Below are 21,322 nucleotides of genomic sequence, written 5' to 3' on the forward strand. Positions count from 1 at the left end.
GCCTAGAAGGGGAGGAAAGTTTATGCTTCATAGCTTTCTTATGTGATGCCTCCTCCAATAGATGAGGTATGGAGGAGGATGACCAAGTCCTGTCTCTCAAGAGAGTCCGATGGTCAATGCTCTTTATTCTGCATCGATACCAACGCTAGTTTCAATGCAGGCTGTGTCGGATCCCAAATCTCCTGCCATGCTCGATGTTGAAACAAAAAGGTTTTTTTTATATTGGAGCTGTTGGGTTTTCAGTGGCCTCTTTTGCATATGGAGACAGAGGGCACAGTGAGCATCCTGATGGTCAGAACCTAGACACTGAACATACCAATTATGGGGATCAAAGCCCGACATGGTCTAATTACATTTTTTGAAGCCGCTCGACCCTTTCTTTGATATGGAAGGAAACATGGCCAACATTAAGTTGAAGGGCTCGATGTCTCAGGAAGCTAGAGTAAAAAGTATACCAAAAAGCATTGATGCTCCCTATGGTGAAGGCCTTGAAATGACCTGAAGGCCAAAAATTGACTGAATTGAACCAAACTCAAGGGAAATACAAACAAACAAAAAAAGATAGATGAGGAGGAATAAGAAAAACTAATATCAGGAAGGCACAAAAAAATTACTTTGAAGTCTGAACCAAAGACACAGTTTCTTGGCTCCATGGATAAGTTAAGAACCAATGGTCTTGTGAGCAGAAGGGTGGGAAGGCACTGGCATGCGCACTACCTTAAGAATTATAGTGACAGTGTACTTGGCAATGTCCATACCAGGTTCTGTGGATGACATCACCCATATGTGAGGTGATACCTGCTTGTCTTCGGAGACCTTGATACTAGCTTATCTGAAAAAAAAATAAAAATACCCAGACCTAGATTTTTTTATTGAAAGATTTCAGTGAACATTGCAAGAATCCATACATCTCAATTTTTCTTTTATCGTACTAAACAAATCTAACTCCTAATCATCTGTTTCCCACTATCACCCCATTCCAACCCCTTTCCGTGTATTGAAGGTTCAAGGCAAGCTATGACCTCCTCTTGTCAAGAGGCCTGAATTTTGCAACAACACTGAATGGGATTCATTGTACAAGTATCACAACTGGAACAGAGGCTGCTCTCACAGAACTTCCTGAAGATAAAGCAGACCACATCTGCAGAGAAACCCCCAGGATATTACTTTGAACCAAGGCATCTCGCACAACTTACTACGTGAGGAATGCCTAGCACTGCAATCCTTACAAAAACGACAAAGGGAACACAACTGTAGTGATGGATGCCAAAGATTACCAACAAAAAATATCCAACCTCCTTGTAGAGGACATGTACATACCCACTTCAGAAAATTCATAGAGAAATAACAAGCTGGATAAACAATGCCACTTACAATACGTCGCAGTGGAACTCGTGTAGGCCAGATTCTAGGGGTCAGATGGTTTACCTTGCTTCAAGCGAGGTTTTAACTCCATTTCCCTGAGGAGGGCATTTTGAAAGGCATCCACAATCTCTCTGCTTCTTTCTGATCCTGAAGATGGAACTTTCCAATTACTCAGCAGTAGCTCCTCCCCTTTCTTTCCCAACTTCTGGGTATCCGCAACCAGATCTTTATCAAATTGCTCTGATTGCATCAGAGGTCTATAAATAGCACCCATGTTGATAGAAGTTCCATTTTCTCTTTTCAAAGCTATCCATATCACTTCTTCCTTTCCCCAGATTTCCTGCATTTCAGTCACTTGAATATTGTTCTTCACATAGAGAGCTACTCCTTCAACTTTTTGACCAGTATCTTTCCTGAAAAGATTATAGCTCTTTATGTTAGCATTCCATCCGTGGGAATAACTGAACCATGTCTCTGTGATAGCAACAATATCTAAGTGTGCCTCTAACATCAGGGCTTTGCTGCTTAGACTGCGAATTTTTATGGTCATTGCTTTCCAGCTACCTTTCAGTGGCACAAATTTTTTGTATACAGTGCTCCCTCACGAATTCACGGTCGGCGGTTCGCAGTCCAGGTCATTTGCGGTATTTTCCAAACACTAATGACCGGGCAGGAGAGGGCAGCCCGAGCGCCAGTGAGTGAAGGAAATCACTTGCTGTATGCTCTGACCGCCTCTTCCTGTACTAAAGTCGGGCCTTACCAATCAGGAGCTGCATGTCAAAGCAGCTCCTGATTGGTGAAACCCGACTTTACTCACTGGCGCTCCGGCTGCCCTCTCCTGCCTCTCCAGCTGCCCTCTCCTGTCTCCCCTGCCTAAAAACCGTATTCATAGTTTTTCAAAATTCGTAGGGGTTCCTAGAATGGAACCCCCGTGAATTTTGGGGGAGTACTGTAGTCTCACTTCCTACTGCATTGCTAAGAAGTGAATTAAGATTGTTGTTTACATTTACATTTTTACTACTGTGACTTCTTATCTTTTGCTAGGGGAAGCCACCAGAAGCTCATTCAAGCCCCAGTTCATACTTCCTTTTATAAATTATGGATTTTAAAATGCTTGAAACCTACTGATTTTGGAGCAGTGTTTTCAATAGCTCCATCTTACATCTGTATGCTACTGTAATTCTATATTTGAGGACCTGCCAAAAGGTACTTAAGTCTCTTCAAATACAAAAAAAAACATTGCTGCCTGTTTAATTACTGGAAGCAAAAAATCTGATCTGATTACATACATTCTTGTTATTTACATTGGCTTCTAATGGAGTGAAATCTAACTTCCATGGCAGCATTTTCATAAATGCTCCCAGTTCCATGCGCAGGACCCAAGAACCAGAGAAAATACTTCTTCGCTCAGTGTATAATTAAACTCTGGAATCCATTGCCAAAGAATGTAGTAAAAGCAGTTAGTTTAGCAAGATTTAAAAAAAGGTTTAGATAATTTCCAAAAAGAAAAGTCCTTAAGCCATTATTAAGATAGGTTTAAGAAAATCTACTACTTATTCCTAGGATAAACAGTAGAAAATCTTTTGTACTTTTTGGGATCTTGACAGGTACTTGTAACCTGGGTTGGCCAATATTGGACTCAGAATACTGGGCTTGATGGCAATTCTTATATAGGAATGTAAAACTGAATCAGAAAGGAAAGAACACTGAGGCCAGGATTCTTTAAAAAAAAAAAAAACCAAAACACGCGTTAAAAAGCAATGGGGCATTATCACAGGCGATCTTGTAGTGAATTCAAAAGCGCAAGTCATTCTAAAAAAAAAAAATCACGCATGTAAATGAGGTTGGCGGTCAGTAGCGAAGATTCACTAAATTTACCTGCATCGAGTCACCGCTGATAGTGATCAGCACATGGGCAGGAAAGAGGCGTCAATGTGTGCATGTGCCGGGAAAGCAACCCAACGCAACAAGCACAGCGTGAAAATAAAGCAAGAAAGGAAGGGAGGAGAGAAGCAACGTCAGCTTTTAACAAGTGTGCATAAAACATGCCTTTTTCTCCCAAAGACTACTATAATTCAGGCAAATCTTGTAATTTGTTTTTAATGTCAAATTTTATCATGAACCACAGCCAGAAACACATAAGATGCGGGTATCGTACACACACTCAAGAAGCATGCTTTTACCTCTCCCACAAAAAAAAACATCAACTACAGTTTATGAGAATCGTGTAACTTAATTTTTTCATTAGCCAATGTAAAACACATGCCACAAGATGCACGTTTAACAGCGCTGGCACTTTACTGGCACCCCTGGACCAGTCACTGATTTTTGTCGCCAAAAGCCGATGCCGCTCTTAGAAAATGGCTCAGTGATTTTCAATAATCCACCGGCGTGCTCATTTTAATGTTGAAGAGCCCATTTGCATGTCATTGTCGGAGATGGCTAGAAAGCTCGCTAAAGACAGAGATAATCCGTTCTGATAACCCGCCACTGAAATGCGTGCAGGCTAAACTGTCAGAAAACAGTTTAGGGACTGTGTTAACGTTTTGAGAATCCGGCCCTGAATTAAGAGACTCCGAAGGGCAGGTGAAGCGCAAGAAAAGATAAGGTAAATGATGAGCTTGGATTATACAGAGAAAATAAATCAGGACATCAAATCAAAAAGACAAAACAAATCTTGTGGAGAGAACAGCAGATGAATAAAAATTGACTGTTCATAAATCAAAGAATGTTGATTGAGGCATGCAAAGAGATAATCAAAGTGAAATAAAGGAAAGTGGATGAGTCATAAATGGGAGCATGATCAGAAATCTGAACAAATGGGAATGGTGCCATTTACTGCTTCTGGTTATTGTGTCTTCATTTGGGTGCACTGAATATATAGCAAGTCTGCCTGGGTTCATGTAGCACGCCTGTGTTTCAACTCAGGGCTATAGCAACTAGACTAGTGGTCTCAAACTGGCGGCCCGTTTCTTCATCATATCTCTCTTTAGCTATACATTACAATATTATTATTAAGACTTAGCCAAAAGGAAAGATTTATAAACTATAAAAAGTTTTACCTCATGCAAAATTGTCATTTCTTTAATAAGACATTAACTATTTTTTTTCTGAGGCCCTCCAAGTACCTACAAATCCAAAAGGTAGCCCTGCAAAGGGTTTGAGTTGGAGACCACTGAGCTAGACTATGTATTGCCCAAACATGGAAAGTTATGGGAAGCCCCATAATTAAGACATCTAAGCTAAATTAAGGATGATTTGCACATTGACCTGCCTCATAGCATTTGGGAGAAAAAAAAAAAAGAAAACTTTTCCCAAATGTGGGAACTTTATAAGTTAGCACTGAAAAATTCCGGTGTGTGGTGTCAGGATGGGAAAACCACAGAAGTGCAGAGTTCTTACTCAGGAAGCTGGGAAAAGGGAGATGCTAGTTTCACGAGGGAAAGGAAAAAGGTCTGTTGAAATATTTGAGTTAGAAGGAGCGTTGTTTTTGTTGCTGCTTGAGGTTGCTGTAAGATAAATTCTGTTGAAGAACCATGTGGGATAACTTAGTGCTGCTTGGTGTTTTTGATACTAATTTTTATTTTTATTGCTGGCTTGGTTAAAACCATAAAGAATGTTGGAATTGATAAAGACAGTGATCAAGGCAATGGGAGATAAAGTGCACAAAGCTGACCTTTTGTGGGTACAGCGTTAAAAGGGTAGTTAATAACATGACATAAATCTTTATTTATATACTGCAAAAGCCTTTTGGTTGGAGGCGGTTTACAGGAAAAATGGCTGAGGAGAGTCAGCGAGCTACATCAATGAAGATAGGACTAAAAATTGTATAGATTGCACAGAGGGAGTTTAAGCGGGATTTTATGAGAAGGGAGGTAAATAAATAAGAACATAAGAAGTTGCCTCCGCTGAGGAAGACCATAGGTCCATCCTGCCCAGCGGTCCGCTCCCGCGGCGGCCCATCAGGCTTGTTGCCTGAGTAGTGGTCTATACCTATCTATACCCTTCAATCCCTTTTTCTTCTAGGAATCTATCCAAACCTTCTTTGAAACCATTTAATGTTTTCTTGTCTACAACAGCTTCTGGAAGCGCGTTCCATGTATAGGTAAGGATGTTCATAGTCTTAGAGAGCAACGTGGAGTGTCAATGGGTCAGGAATCTTTTCATGGAGAATTTAAGGTGGGTTGTCCTGTTTGGAGAAAGGAGCGTTTTTAAGAGCTTTCTGAAGTGCATGCAAGAGGTTAATTTTCTGACCAGTTGGCTCCATTTGGAATCTTTGGAAGCTGCTTGGTAGGGTAGAAGTCTGTTGATGAATCTGTTGGGTGCATCCTTTGATTGAGGGGAAGGTGAAGAATGATTGAGATTGAGTGGATCATCTGGGTCTGGCGAATGTAAACTGATTGGTGAGGTAGTTGGGCAGTAGACCGTACAGAGCTTTGTAGAAGCTCAATTTTCAACCAATTAAGTTTTTGGTAGAAAGGTGTGATGTGGTTTAGTTTTTTCAGGTTGAATATGAGCCTCACTGCGGTATTTTGGATAACACTTAGTTTCCAGAAGTGTTTGCGTAATCATGCTAGGTAGATGATGTTGCAGTAATCTAGGATGCTTAGGACTAGGAGTTTGATCATTAATTTCAAGATCCTGCAAATTATTTAATTAATATATGAGGTCTGTTGAAAAAGTTCCAGGAGAGCTTGAATTGTGCACCAACAGGAAGTTCTTTTGAGACATGCTGGGCGGTGTTGAGTTGTTTGAAACCTCACGAGTAACCTCCTTTTTTCCCCGTTTGTTGATATCTGTTTTTGTCTTTGTCTTTGAGCTACAGCAGTTTTTGTGAAAGTGTGTTTTCGTGATTGGCTATTTTTCATCATGTGCAACCTCAATGGGCATCACTACAGCGTAAAACTATGAAATTTTGAAAGTGTCAGGCTAACAATGTACCACCCATCTGGGCAGCAGCAGATGGGCAGTATTTATTTTTTATTTAAAGCTTCTATACCACTACTAATGACTAAGAAGTAAATTCAGAGTGGTTTACATCAGCAGCTAAGATGGTGGATTACAGGACCGGAGGCAACATGGATTCACTAGATGTAGGTCTTGTCAGACAAATCTGATCAACTCCTTTGACTGGGTGACCAGAGTATTGGATAGAGGAAGTGTGCTATTGGTGCACTGTATTTAGATTGTAGCAAAACCTTTGACAGTGTTCCACGTAGACATCTAATAAATAAACTGAGTGCCCTTGGGATGGGTCCCAAAGTGACGGGCTGGGTCAAGAACTAGTTGAGTGGAAGGTGGCAATGGGTAGTGATCAATGGAGATCACTTTGAGGAAAGGGATGTTACCAGTGGTGTGCCTCAAGGTTCTGTTCTTGGGCCTGTTCTTTTTAACATTTTTATAAACGATATTGCTGAAGGGTTGTTGGGTAAGATTTGCCTCTTTGCGGATGATACCAAAATCTACAATAGAGTAGACATGCCTTATGGTGTGAATAACATGAAGAAAGACCTGGCGAAGCTCGAAGAATGTTCTGAAATTTGGCAACTAAAATTTAATGCTAAGAAATGCAAGATTATGCATTTGGGCTGCAAAAACCTGGGCGAATGGTACAGTTTAGGAGGTGAAGAATTTATGTGCACGACAGATGAGCGGGACTTGGGTGTGATTGCATGTGATCTTAAGGTGGGGGGGGGGTGCAAGGGAAGACCACCACTGCCTCAGGTGTCTCTCACCCTTGTTATGCCATTGGATGGTGTCTTTCTGGGGAGGGAGTGGGAACATTACCTTTTCTTGTTGGAGGTTGGGGCATGCCATTCCGGGAATATTGGTTGCAACAGATTTAACGCAGATATGTGAATTCGTATATCGTGAACATGCAGATAACGAGAGCGGACTGTAGTAATAGTTCTCAGCTATTGTGTTGCACACAAATATGTAAGAAAAAGAACAATTTAAATTAGATTATTAAATTATAGAGAGTGTATGTTTGGGTAGACTGGATGGACCATTTGGGACTTTATCTGACGTCATTTATTAAGTTACTGTACAGTGTAACAATACAGCAGGAGGCCCAGAAGCCAGGAACCTTGGTTAAGTCACTTAACCATCCATTGCCTCAAGTAGAAAGAAATACATTCAAGTAACTCACCTTGAATCACTTACTGAAAGCTTGAGCTAAATCTCAAGGTTCCAGCCACCCACCTGCCTTTTCAGGATCACCACAATTGGTGGTGTAGCGAGGGTGAGAAGCGCCCCTCCCCACCTCCACCCCCTCCTTCCCCACCCCCTCCTGCCATGCATGTGCCTCTTCCCTTTCCCCCTTACTTTTGTTACATTCTTGGCGCCAGCAGAAACCCCCAACCTGCTGTTGCATCAGCATTGGCTCTTCCTCTGACGTCACTTCCTGGGTGCGGGTCCAGGAAGTGACATTAGAGGAAGAGTCGACACTTGTTGACCGCCTTGATTTGATAAAAATTGTTAAGAAAAGCGGTATATCAAATAAATTAACTGTACAGAGGTATGAGGGAAAGGAAGCGGCACGCACACACAGATGAAGGGTGCCTGCGCCCTCACCAAGATGGCACCAGGGGCGGGGCACTATGCCACTGACCACAATAGATCTGCAGTCTGGAACTAACTCTGTGCGTTCTTGAGCACCCCCAATATTGAGCAAATTCCTTGGCTAGGGTTACCAAATGGCTCCAGAAAAAGGAAGGAGGATTCAGACATCCGGGTATCACTGGAAGTAAAACCCGGATATCGCCGTCTTTTCTGGAGCCCTATGGTAAGCCTATCCTTGGATGATTTCTGCTGGGTTTAGCAGCCCAATGCGCCCCCTGTCGGTAGGAGCCAGGGGTTGGCACTGGGAGCTCGCTCGCGGCCCGCTACCAATCAGCTTCTCATGTCTCGCCGTCGACGTCAGCGCGCTCCGCCAATCGGGCTCTTCGCGTCCCGCTCGGCTTTTCCGGGTTTGGCGGTTGCCCGGCAACCGCTAGCCACGCTGCTGCTCGAGGCGCCCCGGACGCGGATCGGCCATGGAGTGGCTGGGGGTCAAGATCGTCCCGGCTGCCCTGCAGTTCGAAAACGCGGTGGCGGGCTCCGGCTACCGGCAGAGCATCACCGTCACCAACGTCAGCAACAACGGCAGGCAGATCGCCATTTACGGTCCCCGTTCCCGGGAGGTGGGTGGAAGGGGGCGTGGCGTGGCGGGGGGGGGGGAGTTTCTACTTTTCACCATTAAGCCCCCCCTCGCGCGCTCCAGAGCCCCCTGAACTGAGAAGCGGCTCTTCCCGTCCAGCGCTTTATATAGCACTATTATGACGTCACCGACATTGTGATGTCATCGGGCCTAAACATAAGACTAGAAGAATTGCCTTACTGGGATAGGCCAGGATCATGTTTCCAACAGTGGCAGAAACCCAAATAATAATAATAATAACTTTATTCTTATATACCGCCAACAATCTTGCGACTTCTAGGCGGTTTACAATGAAGAGAAACTGTACAGACAGCGAATTACAGAGTATAGCATTGAACATCTAGTGATAGTAACAGGAGAGTTACAGGGTCTGTGTATTACACGGTTTCACAATGAGTAGCATTATACAGTCGACGATATTCAGAGCATAAGTAGGAGAAGAGAAAGGAGATTGCGCTTTGAGTTACAAAGGTGCAAAAGATAACATAAGATGTTGATGAGAAGTAAGTTGTTAACTTGGTACATTTGAACGAAGGACGGGCACCAGTGGGAAAAACTGGTAACAATTAAAGATAGAAATTTTGGCAGAAGAGGGTAGACGGACTCCTTGGGATGGGAGGAGGCTCCGATTTTAGGGGAGAAGTCTGGTTAGGTTATAAATTTCTTAAACAATGTGGTTTTTAGTTCTTTCCTAAAGATACTATATGATTCTCTGGCGGCATCAGTGAAGTAGCCTGTCCAAGTTTGCAGTCTACCTGCTTGGAATTTGAATGTTCTATCAAAGAAGGTGCGATATCTACAGCCTATGATATTTGGGTAGGTAAAGAGGTTACGGTTTCTGGTAGGCCTAATAGAGGAGTGGAATTCGAAGTGAGGTAGTAGGTAGCTGGGGGCCAGTCCCCAGATTAGTTTATAGCAGAGGCAGGAGAATTTGAATAGAAAGAGTAGCAACATTCCAGAGCTGAGATTGTGATGTCAAAGTGCCTCATTCCTAAGTGATGTCACAATGGTCCTATACTTGGCTCACATAAGAACATAAGAGCTGCCAGACTGGGACAGACCGAAGGTCCATCAAGCCCAGTATCGTGTTTCCAACAGTGGCCGTCCCAAGTCCCTAGCTAGAGCCCAGATTCTATGCTGCTCATCCTAGGAATAAGCAGTGGATTTCTCCAGTGGCATAGTAAGGGGAGCTGGCACCTCTCCGCCCCCCCCCCCCCACTCTGCTACACTCACGCCCTCCGTTCCACGTCCCCCCCTAAACTAAACCTTAGGCTTATATACCACATCTTGTCTATAAACAATAGAGTTCGGCACAGTTTACAAAGAGAACAAATACGACGTGATTTTGGACTAGTAACGGGGGAAGCGGAATTTACAGCTTTGAAAATAGCCAAGTTTTCAGATGTTTTCGAAATAGCTGGAAAGAGCCCAGGTCGCACAGTTGAACAAGAAGATTATTCCAAAACGGAGTAATTTTGAAAAGTAGAGACTTCCCTAATATGCCAGGAAAAGACAATTTGAATTTTTGAGCAGATCTGCTAATATCAGACTTTGCAGAATTCCAAGACAGGAGATCTTACATGTACCTCTTTAAAATCTTCGCCATCGTGAGAGCAGCTACTCTAGCCTGCTGCTAACGCCAGCCTGGCTCCCTCTGAAATGACTTCCAGGTCGTGGGACCAGGAAATGACATCAAAGGGAAAGCCAACCCCCGTGCGAGCAGCAGGCCGGAGAAGCTGCTCGCTCTGGTGAAGATTTAAAAAGGTTCCGGAGGGTGGGAAGGGAAGGCGCGAGTGTGACGCAGAAGGAGGGGTCAGATTGGAGGACACGGGGAAGGGGGGAGAACCACCTAAGCATAGATTCATCGCATGCCCCTTAGGGCTCCTTTTACGAAGGTGTGCTAGCGGTTTTAGCTTGTGCTAAGTGCGCACTACAATACCGCACACGCTAACGCCTCCATAGAACTTGTGTTGGTATATTTTGTTTAGCGCGTGGTTACTGCGTGCTAAGAACGCTAACGCATCTTAGTAAAAGGAGCTCTTAGTCCTAGTATTTTTGGAAAGAGTAAACAAGCGATTCACATTTACCCTTTCAGCTCCACTAAGTATTTTATAGACCTCTATCATAGCACCCCTGAGCCGTCTCTCCTCCAAGCTGAAGAGCCTTAGCTGCTTTAGCCTTTTCTTATAGGGAAGTCATCCCATCCCTTTTATAATTTTTGTCGCCCTTCTCTGTACCTTTTCTAATTCCGCTATATCTTTTATGAGATGTGGTGACCAGAATTGCACACAGTATTCGAGGTGCGGCCCTACCATAGAGCGATCTGAGGGCATTCTAACATTTTCATCCTTGTTTTCCATTCCTTTCCTGATCATTCCTAACATTCTGTTCGCTTTCTTAGCAGCTGCCACACATTGAGCTGAGGGTTTCAACCTATCCTCAACAGTGACACCTAGATCAAGTTTCAAGTTTATGGAAAATTTGATTAATGGCTTATTCAAAATTGTAAGTGATGTACAAAAATTAAAATTACAAATTTCAGGGAGGACAGAATAAATAATTTGGACTAACCAGGCAGAACAAACAAAACAAAAGGGGAAAGAAATACAATTGTTGACAGTAAATATGACAAATAAGGAAAAAACAACAGGGAGGGTAAAAGCGGAAGACTTAAAGTAAGTCAGAAAATAAAATTCGTGAAAGGATCCTAGTCTAGCTTACTAACAGTCAAATGCATCCTTTTCCTGGGCAGTGACTCCTATAACAATACTTCAAACATAAGCTCAGGAAATGTAGGCCAGGGTTTTCGAGGCCTACATTTCCAGTGTCTATGTTTGATTAGAACTGCATCTGCAGCAGCATCTAAGGACACCTAAGGTCGTTCCCGGCATTAGCCATGCTTAGGTGCCGCAGTAAACACAATCTAGGCACCGTTTTTTTAGGCAGCTCTAGGTTCTTATCGTTTTGGTTTAAACACTTTTAAGGTCGCTTTTAAATGGCTTTGCTGCTTAACCCTCCCCCTTTTAAAAAAACATAGTATGGTTTTTAGCGCCGGCCACGGCGGTAACAGCTCCAATGCATTGCTGTGGCTGGCGTTAAAAACTGCGGTTTTGTAAATTAGGCGCCTAACATGGCGCCGTTTATAGAATATGGGCCTATGTGTTGAGCAAGGCCCATTTCTCAAAGAAATAGGTTTGCAGTAAGTAGGTCTAGATCAGGGATCTCAAAGTCCCTCCTCGAGGGCCGCAATCCAGTCGGGTTTTTGCATGAGATCTATTAGCACACAATGAAAGCAGTGCATGCAAATAGATCTCATGCATATTAATTGGGGAAATCCTGAAAACCCAAATGGATTCTGGCCCTCGAGGACCGGAGTTGCCAATGTCTGGACTAGATCAGGGATCTCAAAGTCCCTCCTTGAGGGACGCAATCCAGTCAGGTTTTCAGGATTTCCCCAATGAATATGCATGGAAGCAGTACGTGCACATAGATCTTATGTATATTCATTGGGGAAATCCCAAAAACCCGACTGGATTGCAGCCCTCAAGGAGGGACTTTGAGAACCCTGGTCTAGATCTACCTGTAATAATGACTTCATGTGCATCTAAAAATGGATTTTTAAGTAAAGCATCTGCAACAACTGTCATTTATATTTATTTGTTTATCATTGAATTTGAAGAATTTATTGAATTTAAAGAGTGCTTGTTTCAGCCAATGCTATTTACAAGAGATTTTAAGGGAATACCTAATTCTCATTAATCCCCTGTTGTATTTCTACCTCCAAAACGAAATAAAAGTGTTATCCCAGGACAAGCAGGCAGGTAGTCTCACTAGTGGGTGATGTCCTCCGACAGAGCCCCGATGCAGACGTCCCACAAGCATACTTGCTTGAAGAAACTTCAGAAGTTTCGAGATGCCCGCACCGCGCATGCGCGAGTGCCTTCCCGCCCGATGCACCGGGCGTGTCTCCTCAGTTCTTTTCTTTCCGCGGAGCTGAGAAGTTTTGCTTCAACTCTCTGCGCTGAGTGAACCCTTGTTCTTGCTTTCTAGTGCTCGCGGTTTTGAGTTTATTTCTCTTATCGTGTGTTCTATTCTGTCGTTTTATTTTTTCATTTTTCCGCACATACATATGGTTTTATTATGCATACTTGCAAATACATACACACTTGCATGTCCCTACACGTATTTTATAAAAGGCTCTGCGATTGGCAAAGCTTTCTGTACAATACTGCTGGAACTGAGCGTGTCCTGACTTGGATATCTCATTTCCAACCTCAATGCTTTGTGTAAAATGGGTCTTTTATATACAGTACAGTAAGTGGAGTAATTTATAGTATAGGCAGTCCCTGAGTTATAGATACCCGATTTAAGTACAACCCGTACTTAAGAACACGGGTGCGGCTTCATTTGATGTCACTGAGCAGTATTTCCAGTGGCATAGACTCCTTCACATTAAGACCAGTGTGTGGTTGTGAATGCTGTACCTTAGAGGGAACACTGGATACTAGGGAACTTTTTTCAGCTGGGAGCAGAATCTTAAAATCTACAAGCTCTGAGTTACATACAAATCCCACTTAAGAATAGCTTTAAAAACGTAACTCATTCTTAACTCAGGGACTGCTTATACTATATATATTCTGTAGGATTTTTTTTTTTTTTTGCAAACAGTGACACCTGCTGGTTATTTTCATGCACATCAGTGAACTAGAAACAAAAGTTTAAATGATTTTTATGCTTTTACTTGCAGTTCAAAGTAATTGTGACAAATCCAGAGAAACCCATTGCTCCAGGGCTTTCACTGATAGCTACTGTGGAATATTATCCCACCCGGAATGAGGATATTAAGGATAAACTGATCGTTTCTGTGGATGACAACATTTTTCCTATTCCTCTATTAGGGTAATGTGATTTATTCATGCTACCAGGAAGCTAACACTTCATTGTTGACATGTGTATAGTACCAGGCTCTTAGGTTGCAGAGAGAATAGAGATTTCCACAGCAGGAATGTTTCTATATCTTGACAGGTTTGGGGTTCCATTATTTTATTTATTAATGGGATGGTATCAAAAGGATTTTGTTTTATGTATGTGATCTTGTGTTTTCAATCAAAATAATTTTGGTTAATTAATAAAAAGATAAGAAGATACATAATCCCTACAATCATCATTCTTGTGCAACAGGACTGGTAGTCTTGACCAGTGGGTTGTAGAGAATCCACTGTTTTGTTTTTATGCTCCGCTTCCCATCACTTTGGGATGAGCTTCACACCCTCAGCATTACTCTCTACAAGTGAGGAATAGGGAGCCTGTCTGTTCTGCTCGAGTTTAATTTTTATTATTTTGGGTTTTTTTATTATCCGATCAGAAGCTTTCGGTAATGCAGAGGATCCCTGGAGCATCTCTGGCTGCGAGAAGATACAGACTCTCAGGGCTGAGGTCTATAGCCCCTAATCACATGCCTCACATGATTCCTGTGTGGTCAGTTCGTGCATGAACAGTTTTCAGAGCAATCTTGCCCCGGGTTTTGTCCACAGGGTCCAGAGAAGAGTGACTAAAATGGTTAAGGGGCTGGAGGAGTTGCCGTACAGTGAGAGATTAGAGAAACTGAGCCTCTTCTCCCTTGAAAAGAGGAGACTGAGAGGGGACATGATGGAAACATTCAAGATACTGAAGGGAATAGACTTAGTAGATATGGACCGGCAGGAAATTTCTGTGGACCGGCACCGGTCCATGGACTGGTGGTTGAAGAACACTGCTCTAACCACTGTGAATCCTCTCTCAGAGCAGAGAAGGAAAAAGCCTCAGATCATGGAGTGTCAGCGACCATGGCTCAACCACTGGGGAGTTAGACAATATTCCATAAGGAGCATTGGAAGTTTTTATGCCTGTGATGTGTGTGTGGTTGAGCCATGGTCGCTGACACTCCATGATCTGAGGCTTTTTCCTTCTCTGCTGTGAGAGAGGGTTCAAAGTGGTTATCTAGAGTATTTTGGTGGAGAGGTTTAAATTTAGTGTTTCTATTAGTTATGTCTCCTGAAATCAAGTTCAGGATTCCTACCCAGCTGCCAGAGCAATTCTTGGGGACTACAGTGAGGGAGCCACTTTTGGTGGGAATAGTGGCCATTTTGCTGCCAGATCACGTGGCTCCACATGGCCCCTGCCAAGTCAGGTACCAGCTCATAAGAAGAACATAAGAATAGTCATACTGGGTCAGACCAATGCTTCATTAAGCCCAGTAGCCCATTCTTACGATGGCCAATCCAGGTACTTAGCCACCTGGAGTAGCAACATTCCAGTATTTCAAAGAATAGCAAGATCACAGAACCTCAAAAAGTAACAAGATTCTAGAATCCCAAAGAATAGCAAGATTCCGGAACTCCAAAGAGTAACAAGATTCTAGAATTCCAAAGAATAACAACATTCCATTCAGAATCTCAAAGAATAGCAAGATTCCGGAACTCCAAAGAGTAACAAGATTCTAGAATTCCAAAGAATAACAACATTCCATTCAGAATCTCAAAGAATAGCAAGATTCCGGAACTCCAAAGAGTAACAAGATTCTAGAATCCCAAAGAATAGCAAGTTTCCGGAACTCCAAAGAGTAACAAGATTCTAGAATCCCAAAGAATAGCAACATTCCGTTCAGAATCTCAAAGAATAGCAAGATTCTGGAACTCCAAAGAGTAACAAGATTCTAGAATCCCAAAAAGTAGCAACATTCCATGCTATCGATCTATCGCAACCAGTGTCTTCTATGTCTTTCTCAATAACAGACTATAGACTTCTCTTCCAGGAAATTGTCCAAACCTTTCTTAAAACCATCTACGCTATCCGCTCTTACTACATCCTCTGGCAACTCGTTCCAGAGCTTAATTGTTCTCTGAGTGAAAAAAATTTCCTCCTATTGGTTTTAAAAGTATTTCCCTGCAGTTTCATTGAGTGTCCCCCTAGTCTTTGTCATTTTAGTAGTCTTGGAAAGAACCTGAGGCATGGGCCTGGACCCTGGATGACTGACGTGTGGGGAACACAGTTAAGAGCAACAAGTACTCTAGGCTCTCACTGAAGGGTCAGTGGATGTCAGAATGTAACCCCAGATGGAGCTCCCTTGGAGGATGCCTAGGGGCTCTTGAAGGTGAGGAGAGCTTCCCCAAGGGCAGTTTTTCACTAGTGTCTGGGGAGTTAAGAACATAACATAAGAACATAAGAAACGCCTACGCCGGATCAGACCCTAGGTCCATCTATTCTGGCGACCCGCACACGCGGAGGCCAAGCCAGGTGCTCCCAGATGGAGACCCTGGTTACCCGTATCCATCAATATGTTTTGCAAGGAGGTATACATCCAACTTACACTTGAAACCCAGAATGGTAGTCTCCGTCACCACCTCCTCCGGGAGAGCATTCCAAGCGTCCACCACCCGCTGTGTGAAACAGAACTTCCTGACATTTGTCCTGAGCCTGCTGCCCCTCAGCTTTAGTCCATGACCTCTTGTCCGTTTCACATTTGACAATGTGAACAACGATGATTCTTGCTCTATTTTGTCGAATCCTTTCAGTATTTTAAAAGTCTCAATCATATCCCCTCGCAGTCTCCTCTTCTCGAGGGTGAACAGTCCCAGTCTTCCTAGTCGTTCTTTGTAGCTCAAATTTTCCATACCTTTTACTAGTTTCGTGGCTCGCCTCTGCACCCTTTCCAGCAGGGCTATAGCCTGGAAGAGAGTGAGGATGAATCCCTTGTGGTACAGCTGTCTTCCCTGGTCATCAAAGTACTCCGTGTTTTGGGTATAGGGGAATGGGGACTTGTATACTGCCTTTTTGTGGCTTTGGCATTCAAAGTTGTGGGCTCTGGAGGATTAAGTGACTTGCCCAGGGTCACAAGGACCAGCACTGGGAGTTGATCTCACAACCTCTGGATGAGGCAGAGGCAGCAGCTGTGCCAGTGAGCCACACCTTCCCCAGGAGAGGGTGTCCTAGAGGGGATCTGATGGCTTTCCCTCTTCACAGGTCCCAATCGCGATTGTTTCTGGTAGAGTAGGATGTCCTGAACAAGGTCTTGAGGGGTACTAAAAGGGTTGGGCTAATTGTGCTCCCTCCTAAGGGAGGATATGGACATTCCTTCATCTATCTCACTCTTCAAATCTGTGTCCTCTGTTGTCAAGGGGTGTGGCGCAGTGGTTAGAGCTTCAGCCTCAGCACCCTGGGGTTGTGGGTTCAAACCCCCACTGCTCCTTGTGACCCTCGATAGCTCACTTAATCCCTCTATTACCTCAGATACATTTGAGAGATTGTGAACCCACCAGGACAGATAGGGAAAAATGCTTGAGTACCTGCATAAATTCATGTAAACTGTTCTGACCTCCCTTGGGAGAACAGTAGAGAAAACTGAATAAATAAATCTTTTCACAGGAGGTGTCAAATAAATTTTGTTAAAATCCTATCCAATTTTTTATAAAAAGACCCCTGAAAAAAAATTGGTATCATGCCCATTTGGTAACAAACTACAGGTAAAATCATCATTTTAACCGTTTGTACTCTCCCCCACCAAGATATATGTAAAGGATTCCATTGCTCACACATTTCTGTCACCTTCTGCAATAAATTTTTTTCATTAACTTTCATAGTATCATCCACTGTTTTTGCAATCCAAATTCCTAAGTATTTTAAACCCTCCTCTTTCCAGATAAAAGAAAATGAATCAAATAAGCTTTTTGTACAATGTATATTGAGTGGAAGAACTTCTGATTTATTCCAATTTATTTTATAACCTGAAAATTTTCCAAATTTCTCAATCAGTTCAAGCTAGTGTGGAATGGTTATTTCCGGATTTCTCAAATAAAGTAAAATATCATCCGCATATGCAGATAATTTATATTCTCTATCTGAATGCGGAATACCCTGTATCTCCTTCACTTGTTGTATAGCTAACAACAAGGGTTCCAAAACGATATCAAAGAGCAAAGGAGACAATGGGCATCCTTGTCTAACCCCCCTCTGCAGAATAAACCGTTCTGAAAAAGTCTGTCTAAAATTGTAGTAAGGATTATATAAGATATGTTGTATGTACAATATGTTATGGAGAAATCAAGTGTATACTTAAGGTAATTGTATGAATTTCTATGATGCACTTGTTGTTATTTGAAAAAAATTAATAAAAAATGTTAAACCAAAATCACAGGAGGTGTGTGTGAGGGTCCTTAAGGTTGAGGGTGTTCTTTCTAGATTTACTCTTTATTCTTCCTTTGTGAAGGCGAGGCATTTGACTGAGAGCCAGCTGATGAATAATTGTTTGTCCTCTGGGCTTTCTGGTACTTGTTCATTACTTTTTACCACTCAAATGTGTTATAAAGTACAACAAACTACACTTCTTTAGCACTCTCCAGACCAGTAGAGGTTAATCTTTACAAATGGGTATATATCCAATCATGACCAGCAGGTGGAGACTGAAAACAAAACTGTGGGACAGTATATAATATACTCCCTTCTCTATTTACCTCAGTCTTCTTTCAGTCTCCAGCAGGTGTTGATGTGATCTGTACCCATCTCCCTTGGTAGGACTGTTGGAATTTGTTTAGGGGGTTTATAGTCCCTGTTTTTTGGCCGGACGGAGCTTGGGCGGGCCCTGTTTGGGGGTTTGTCCAACCTTGGGGGTGTCAAACCCGGCAGGTCTCGAGCGGGGTCCCTCCCCCCACTTCCTCCACCTCCCCACATTTTTCTAGAGGAGCCTTAGCAGTAAGCTTTGCCCCCTAAATCAAGCAAGGCATATTGCTTCGAGAGCCTGTGGAGTCTGTTCTGTAAAAAAAAAAAAAAAAATCCTGAGGTAGTGCTGGTCTGGAGGGTTGTTTCCCTTTAAGAAAACTGTATTTTACTGTATTTTTTCATCTAACCGGCACTTTTTTATAGCTAGGTCGCGTATGGAGCAATGAGCACTTCTAAAGGGAAAAAGTGCTCATTGTGCTCCAGGCGCGAGGCACTCGTGGCCGGCCTGTGCAAGCGGTGTTCAGGCCGGTGCGGTGGAGGATCTCCGTCGGCAGCGGCTGCAGGCGCCCAGAGCTCCCTGCCGATGGTGCCTCGCGAGTCGGCTGGGAGCAGTGGGGAAGCCCGGTCTTCCCCAACCGCCCACGGAGGGATTCCCCAAGCCGCCGACGGTCGGGTTGTTAGGGATTCCCTCTCAGCTGATGTTTTGACAGCTGATGCCGACTTGCCTGTTTTAGCGGCTGGGACTGTTCAGGTTTCTCAGCCGCTACAGGCTATGGAGGGAGCATTTTTGGCGGGAAAGTCGCCATCTTCTCAGTCTGGCCCCTCCATTTTGTCTTCCACCTCAGGTGACCTTCCGCCTGTATTGGAAAAACAGGGGCAGGTTTCTGCTGGGTCCCCTGCTGTGGCAGGGAGTCCCTTGGGACCCTCGGGGGGTTTTTCTCCTGATTTCTTTTTTTCTTTGTGCAGAGCCTATTTTCAGGCGGCTGGGGGTCCCGGATGCGCTCAGGGGGTTTCGGGGAGTGGGGTTTCCTCGGCGCTCCCTGTGGCTTTGCCTCTCTCGTCTGTTGTGGTGTCCCCTCCTCCTCCTCCCTTGTCCAAGCATCCGCGAGTGTCGTGGGACGAGGATTTATGGTCGGAGGAGCGTGTCGGTCTGGATGAGGACCTGGACCCTTCTGAGGATTTCCAGGACCCTCTCAAGGGGACGGCTGCTGGCGGCGGGTTGTCGGGTTTCCCGTCCTCCGGCGAAGAGGCGTCCGTGGTGCGCCTTTTTCAGAGAGATGAGCTGCCGGACCTGATTCAACAGGTTTCTTCGGTGTTGCGTTTTGAGGATGCGCCGCCAGAGACGCCGCGTGTGGGGGACCCTCCGCTACGGGGGATCCGTACCGTTTCCCGCTCTTTTCCTATGCATCAGGATATTCGGGATATTATACTGGAACAGTGGAAAACGCCGGAGGCTCCGTTTCGTTTGGCGCGCAGCATGGCTCGTTTGTATCCCATCCCAGAAGGGGATCGGGCTACTTTAGCATCGCTAGTCGTAGACGCGGTGGTCTCGGCGATTTCTAAGTGGCATACCGTGCCTGTTGAGATCGGTTCTGCCTTGCGGGACTCTGAGGAGCGCAAGTTGGAGAACATCCTTAAGCAAAATTTTCAGGTCTCTGCCTTTGGGGTCCAGGCGGCTATTTGGGGGGGGGGGGCTGGTCGCTCGCGCCGTGTTTCGGTGGGCTGAGCGTGTCCTGGATCGGGAGTCTGATGACTGGTCTTTGGTGGATCAGGAGGTGGCGAAGATTGAGATGGCTGCCTCGTTCCTCTCAGATGCTCTTTATGACTTGGTGCAGATCTTGGCTAAGTCTATGGCCTTTGGCATGGCCGCGTGGCGTATTTTGTGGCTGCGCGCTTGGTCGGCGGATGCTGCGTCCAAAGCTAAGCTTACTAAATTTCCCTTCCGGGGGTCTTTTTTGTTTGAGGAGGAATTGGATAAGTTGATTCAGACTCTGATGGACTCAAAGGTGCCCCGTCTGCCTGAGGACCTTGCCCGCCCTACGTCTCGGGGTGGCGCTGCCCGGGGGCGTTTGCAGGAGTTTCGCAAGTATCGCCCTGGGCGTGGGGTTGCTTCTTTCCCGGCGCCAGGGTTTTCCCGGGGTCGGTTCTTGCAGTGCATGCAACCCTTTCGGGGGGCCCGTCGGGGGGCAGGGAATCCCTCCGCCGGTTCCCCCGCTTCCCGTCCTGCACAATGACTCCTTGCCGGTGCCCCCTTTGGTTCCAGTGGGGGCCCGGCTGCGCGAATTTTTCCCAAATGGGCCAAGATCACGTCCGATCAGTGGGTCCTGGAGGTGGTGCGGGACGGTTATGCCCTGGAGTTCGCCCGCTCTCTGCCGGACCTTTTCCTCGCCTCTCCATGTCAGACTCCTTGGAAGACGCAGGCTTTTCGCCAGACCCTTCAGCGCTTGATAGATCTCAAGGCAGTTGTTCCAGTGCCCCCTCCAGAGTGGGGCACCGGCAGGTACTCCAATTACTTTGTGGTGCCCAAGAAGGAGGGGACCTTTCGGCCCATCCTGGATTTGAAAGGGGTCAACAGGGCTCTCAAGATTCCCTCTTTCCGCATGGAAACTCTGCGGTCGGTCATTCTGGTGGTTCAGCCGGGGGAGTTTCTCACTTCTCTCGATCTGACGGAGGCCTACTTGCATGTTCCCATTCGGGCCTCTCATCAGCGCTTCCTTCGCTTTGCGATCTTGGGTCGGCACTATCAGTTCTCTGCGCTTCCCTTTGGTCTGGCCAAGGCTCCCCGGACGTTCACCAAGGTGTTGGTGGTCGTCGCGGTGGCCTTGCGGTCGGAGGGCATTCTGGTACACCCCTACCTGGACGACTGGTTGATTCGGGCAAAGTCGTTGTAGGAGAGCTCCCGGGTTACGGCTTGGGTGGTGGAGTTTCTCCGGTCGCTGGGCTGGGTGGTCAACCTTTCCAAGAGTTGGTTGGTCCCGGCTCAGCGTCTGGAGTACCTTGGGGTTCTGTTCGACACCTCCTTGGGGAAGGTCTTCCTTCCAGAGGCCCGGGTGAGCAAATTGCAATCTCAGATTCGCCTGCTTTTGGCGTCCCGGTGTCCTCGGGCGCGAGATTTCCTCCAAGTCTTGGGGTTGATGGCGGCGTCCCTGGCCGTGGTAAGGTGGACGCGGGCCCACATGCGTCCTCTTCAGTATGCTCTGCTCCGGAGGTGGTCTCCCCAGAGGCACAGTTTGGATGTTCCTGTTCCCCTGCGAGGCATGGCGCGCTGCAGTCTGCGTTGGT

General features: G+C 45.1%; 1 protein-coding gene across 2 annotated transcripts in view; it reads left to right on the forward strand.

The window, feature by feature from the left end:
• The window catches only part of CFAP47 (cilia and flagella associated protein 47), a 1,062,207-nt gene that overhangs the window by 27,968 nt on the left and 1,012,917 nt on the right, over positions 1–21,322 (forward strand). Inside the window, exons 1-2 of one of the 2 annotated variants that reach the window (XM_033947559.1) lie at positions 8,366–8,549; positions 13,314–13,465. In XM_033947559.1, the coding sequence (XP_033803450.1) occupies positions 8,403–8,549; positions 13,314–13,465 (299 nt within the window). In that variant the 5' untranslated portion in view covers positions 8,366–8,402. Of the gene's footprint in view, positions 1–8,365; positions 8,550–13,313; positions 13,466–21,322 lie in introns of those variants that run through there. The other variant, XM_033947561.1, reaches the window with a different exon arrangement.

Source organism: Geotrypetes seraphini, chromosome 6, assembly GCF_902459505.1.
Source record: "Geotrypetes seraphini chromosome 6, aGeoSer1.1, whole genome shotgun sequence".
Classification (NCBI taxonomy): domain Eukaryota; kingdom Metazoa; phylum Chordata; class Amphibia; order Gymnophiona; family Dermophiidae; genus Geotrypetes; species Geotrypetes seraphini.